At 39.2% G+C, this 5933-nt stretch overlaps 1 protein-coding gene across 1 annotated transcript in view; it reads left to right on the forward strand.

Moving 5' to 3' along the window:
• LOC122060600 (probable ATP-dependent RNA helicase ddx6) overlaps positions 1–5933 on the forward strand; it is a 52411-nt gene that overhangs the window by 5018 nt on the left and 41460 nt on the right. Inside the window, exon 4 of the mRNA XM_042623733.1 lies at positions 5498–5574. Coding sequence (XP_042479667.1) covers positions 5498–5574 — 77 coding nt within the window. The remainder of the gene's footprint in view (positions 1–5497; positions 5575–5933) is intronic.

The raw sequence follows: 5933 nt of genomic DNA on the forward strand, positions 1-5933 counted from the left end.
ATGGACCAGCATATGATGTCAAATTTTATGGTGATGGGGAAGATTCTATATTATTAAGGTCTCTCTCTCTCTCTCTCTCTCTCTCTCTCTCTCTCTCTCTCTCTCTCTCTCTCTCTCTCTCTTGTTTGCTCTATTTCTTTCAAATGCATGACCACACACACACTTTCATGCAGAGAGAAACTTGTGTGCCACTTATTTGCTTTAAACGATAATTGAAATGCTGTACAGTTAAACGAAGATATCTATCCAGGTAAATAAATGCATCAGTAAATAAAGTAAAACACACCCCAGAAATTGTGCATTGTATCAGGTTTTTTGTTTCCCCTTCACTTGGTTTCTTGATTTCTTCCTTATATGTGGGACTAAAACGGATTCAGACACTTGAACTGATAGATTTTGAAGAACCTCATATATAGAGCTTGATGAAGACATCAGCAACAGTAAGAAATAATCGGTTTGAAAAAACTAATGAAAGCAATATAGTGTTGTTTTATGGTTGTCCTTGTTGGCAACTCTGCCACGTGGTGGTGATGACATGGCCAGTTTGGGTGCCGTGGATGAAAATGATGACATGGCAGTGTCCAGTGTCACCGATGAGATAACAGAGCAACTTGGTATGCATGGAGTGGTTTAATACATCATTAATAGGTGGTGCAGGTTTCTGGGTCAAAACTGACAAAATTGGTCTATTTATGCTCGGGGCCATTTTCGGTAATGGAAATGACATTTTTGGAAGATCGGTTCTTCATGAAAAAGATAGATTGTAATTTACCTAGTCCAGTGCATTTGATTTCGTCACATTCCGATACCGTATGAAGAAGTTACGGCATTTGTGGCAGTCGAGGGCAGTTTCGGCATTGAAGATGAATTTTTTAAAGGAAGTGTTCTACATGTAACAATACGACAAAAATACAATCTTTCCAACGGTTCTGATTTCATCGCGTTCCGATTCCGTATGAGAAAGATACGTCATTAGAAAGGTGTATGGGCATTTTGGTCTTTTTACATGGATGATTCAGATGATTGAGTCTTCTGAAAAGTCGTAGAGCATCCAGTTATGATTCCAACGCACTTCGTTTCATCTCGATCGGATATCGTATGAAAAAGTTATAAGTGTTTCCGTAAAGTCGGTTCGAAAATCCAAACCGAAAATCCATCAGTTGCTCTCGGTGTTGGGTGGATTTTTCGGAATTTATTTTTGAAATTCGAAGGGCTTTTGTGTAATTTAAAGATTTTGAAGGTCTGAGTTGCAAGGGGTCTTTAAGCACTGAAACATATGGAGGCAGGGGCTTGATTGTAATAAAGAGGAGTAAAGGGAAGTGAAATGGATGGTCAAGATTCGACCATGTAGGCTTGATGCCCATCCAAAGGTTGCTGAGATTTTAGGCTGATATGGACGAGATAGATGCTTGTGCGTAGGATTTGATTAGTTAGGTGCATAATTCTTGATGCACTGGCGCTGCACCTTATCAAATAATGTTAGTGTGTTTCGCGCGTGCATAGAAGATATAAAGAAGATTCCAATCTTAATGATCTCATGAAATCATATTAAAGCCAACATGGAGGATTCGGATCCAACGGTCGATATGCATTTCTCTTTTGTGAGTGGGAGACAAGCTCCCTTAAAATCCGGAAAAGCAACCAATCATAAATCGACAACACTTCTGACGATGTCAGCGCCTACATCATGATGATGTCATCAAGATTCAAATTTAATGGTTTGGATCTATTGTCCGTTGGTTTAATCCGACGGCTTATATTACAAGATCTTTTATATGAGATCTACGGTCAGATTTCGCCCCTGTTGCGCGCGCCGCCGGTGTAGCCTACGCCACCCCTACGAAGATTCCATTTCAGGCTATCTCATTGCTCCAACTTCAAATGGTCATATCTCCCTCATTTTAACTCGGATTTTGGTGAACCAAGTTGCAGCTTCTTCGTTTTTTCAAGCCCTACACAATGGAAGCAAGAAAAATGGGTTTTGAGTGAAAGAAGGCTACGGTTTTGGTAGGAGAAGCTTCCCCCTCTTTGTTGGTCCTTGAATGAACATACATTCTTGATGATAAATGTTCTTAGGCCATTAAAGGAGGTAAAAGAGGTGGTTGAAGTGTGTTAATGGTACATTAACTCAAAGCCAAGGAAGAAGAGAAGAAAGCAAGGATGTGTTTGCTTTGAAGAGCAAGAAGCCAAGGAGAGAGAAGGTGTGAGCACCAAACTTGTTAGTACAAGTTTCCAGTCATCCCAGGCAATCGGTTGTGAGATTCTCTAACCTTTGATTTTACATTACATGTATGTATGTATGTTAGGGTTAGTTGTGGATGAATGTATACATGCTAGGTTAGTTGTGGATGAACTGTAAGCATACTAGCTAGTTGTGGATGCATATGCTAGGCAGAGCTTGACTGTAGGGCATTGATATAAGCCCAATTTAATTGTATTATTTATTGTGTGCTTAGTGGGTGCTAAGCACCGGGGTGCTCCCGTGTAGTGGGTGCTACACATTGTATCGGCACTACGAGTGCCATCTTAGCTTCGGCTTGAGAAAATTGGGTGTGGGTGCTCCCGACTGTGGGTGCAATTAAAAGTAGTGTATTGAGTAGGTACGAAGCCTTTACAGGCATTACTCCGGGGATGTAGGCAAATTGCCGAACCTCGTAAAAACCCTGTGTTGTGGGTGCTTGTTGTTTGCATTTTATATTGAAGTGCGTGGAATGTGGAATGGGTGTGCATACTTGGAAGTGCCTATGAGAGGCTGAGTGTGCATACGACTGTGTGCAAACAGGGACAGGTATATCAGGTTTTTCTTGGCTAGACATCAAACAGGTTTTTGGGGATCGGAATTGGACTCACTGATTCACCCCCCCTCTCAGTGACTGCCAGGTTACAACATATAGACCCATTTTAGACCTGGAATCCATCATATATATTCCATTTTCAAGTAGATCTGGAACTTGATGAAGGCATAAACAGCATCAAAAAATAATTTGGATTAAGTAATCAGCAGGCACCAATGGGAAAGTGAACCTTACAATTGAGAAAACTCTGTAAACAACTGGCAATAAAATAAAAAAAAAACATAATTAGGTAGCTTCCTAGTTGTTTACATTTGTGTGTGTCTGGCAACTCTCTTCACCTTCATGGACATGAAGGACAAGAGAAAGGTTGGCGTGGTTGAAGATTTTACAGAACTCAAAAGTATTGAGTTTCCAAGATTTTGTGATTCTCTCACTTGGTGAATGAACTTCTTGAAACCATTATCTTTCTTTCAAGCGCATTGATATCTGAGCACATTTTCTTCCCTTCCCCAGGTGAAGACTTTTAAATTCTAATCAGATCAGATAATTTAACCACAAGCTACAATTTCAGCGATATCAGATTAATCAACAGCTCCCCCCCCCCCCCCCCCCTCTTGTATTTTCTTCAAAGTTCCCTTGGCTTGTTTGGGAACAGTAAACTACATCATGTGTTTGAGTTCAACATTTGAAGCAAGCCTTGCCATTTTTTCCCAGTTTTATGGGGGTTTCTAAGTTTAGCTTGTAGAGATTTTATTAATTGAACTTTCTAATGCTGTTAATGGTGTCCAATGAGGCCAATTGGGTCTTGGAAGACTTTATTTTTTACCCATGGTTTGATTCTATGGCATTAGGCCATTTCTTTTTTGGGTTTTATTTATTTATTTTATTTTTAAATGTAATGGGCCTCTTTTATAAGCCTAAAGGCTAGGATTTAAGGGGGTACACGGGATTAAGTATATAAGTAGGATTGTGTGGGTCCCATGTTGATGTAGGGGGTTCCTAGGTGAGTAGGTTTACTACAAGGTTAACTAGCCAAGTAGGGTAGACTCAAGGGGCTTGGGTTGGACAGGGTAAGGGAAGCTCAGTAAACAAGATTGACATGCAAGTAAAGTGAGATTAATGAATAATGTAGCAATGAACAATAATCGTCTAAGCATAAAAGCACATAAACTCACTCAAGTTTCAGGTGGGAATGTGGGGTGGGGAACATGGCAGCAACTATGTGTTAAGTTTAGCACGAGTCTATCAAGACATTAAGCAAACTAAGTAAACCAAACAATGCCCAAAATCAACCAACTAATGAAAGGTAAACCAGCAGAAGTTTCTTTAGGGAAAACAATAAGTATTGGCTTAAAAAAAGAAAAGGTAGATGTTCAGATTTCAGTGGGGACTAATGGAGGTAATGGGAGGCCAATGAATGTAGAACAGGGGGGTTCTTTACTTACTTCCTTGTTGTCTGAAGTCTGAGGAGAAGAGAAGAACTCGAGGTCCTCCAAGATAAAGAGTTGCAGCCCACTCTACTTGATAAAGAACAGCAGTCTCGATTATTGGAGAAGTTCCAGCAGCAAGTCAGCAATCCAGTTGGGGGTTTTCTCGATGGAGATAATCTCTAATGATGGTGAACAATTTCTGCACTAGGGCAGCAACTACAGGGAAGACAGAAAACAGAAAAGAGAGGAGTGAAGGTCGAGAAAGGGAGAAGGAGAATGGGAGAGAGAGCCGTGAGAGATGAGAAGAGGGAGAGGGCAGCAAGAGAGAATTCGTAGGGCGATTTGGGGGGGCTGTTTTGCCTTCAATAATCTTCATTCATTGAATTAGAACCTTGGCCAATGGCCTTACATAAATAAGAGACTAATTACTAAAAAGAAAAGATTATTCTAGGAATGCTATTTCATAAACAAAGAAACTTTCTAAAAATAAATCAATAAGATAATTACTTAGTTTCCTAATTAACTTAAAGACTTAAATAAACAAAATCCTAGGAAATATAACTACTAAACTATCAGATTTGGTGGGGGCCACACAATCTTGGCAAAATTTGGAAGGAGAGGACTCGATCCAGCGCTGGAAAGGCTGGATCGAGCCTTCCTTTCTTCTTCTTCTTCTTCTTCTTCTTTCTTCTTCCTTCTTCTAATCCTCCAACCACAAAGAAGGTTGGGTCTTCTTCTTTCTTCTGTTGTACATCTTGATTTCCCCATCACATGTGCTGTTAATTTAGTCTAGAAAGAGACCTTTTTAGGTAAGTATTTTGTGTCTTAATTTTCATGTCAGTTTCCTTTTAGTTAGTATCTTTTTTTTCCTTGTTTCTATTATTATTATTATTTTTTTTTTTTTTGAAGATTTAGGTTAGATTGGATCTATATTGAGTTACTAATTTGGGTTTTGGGTCTAGTAGGATACTCAGGATTTAATTATATATGGGGATAATCATGTAATCTTTCAATTTATTTGGAAAATTACATAGTATATTGGATTTCCTTGTTTGAGTTGATTTCAGTTTCCTCGTTTAAGAGTTACTATATTTTAGGAGTTTTATTTTCCTATTAATATGCATGTGACCCTACATTCGAGTTTAGTTTTGTATAATGTTCATTCATCTCTGTTGTCAGTGTTTGCTTTTAAAGACTGAGTGCCAGTTGGCCAATGATATTACTGCATTGTACTTGAGACAGTAAATTTGTAAATTGATTTATTTCCTGTAGTTGTGGAGATGATGGTCGGATTCGGGGGTGGAAGTGGATGGAATTACTAAATTCAGAGAAGCCTATTCCTACTGAAGGTAATAATTTATATGAGTGGGAATTTGTTCCTTTTCAAGGTGGTTTGCTCCTATTAGCTTGAAATGCTAGTATACTTTAATCTGAAACTATTATTTAAGAAGACAACAATGCAACCAGCCAACCCTTATCCCGAATTAGGAATCAATGAAATGATTGTCTGCAACCCAAGCCCAGGTTTTGGCTATTTTCATGAGAAACCACGGGCTGAGAAACTTGCTGGTTTGTATGTTCCAGCAGCCTGCTATGGGAGAAAGAAGGGCAATATGGTAAGAAATAACGGATAGAAAAGCCATTGGAGAAGGGATGAGAAAACCAGATCGATAGGGAGAGGAAGAGGGGTCGATCTGTCTTTTTTTTT

The sequence above is a fragment of the Macadamia integrifolia genome, chromosome 14 (genome assembly GCF_013358625.1).
Source record: "Macadamia integrifolia cultivar HAES 741 chromosome 14, SCU_Mint_v3, whole genome shotgun sequence".
NCBI lineage: Eukaryota > Viridiplantae > Streptophyta > Magnoliopsida > Proteales > Proteaceae > Macadamia > Macadamia integrifolia.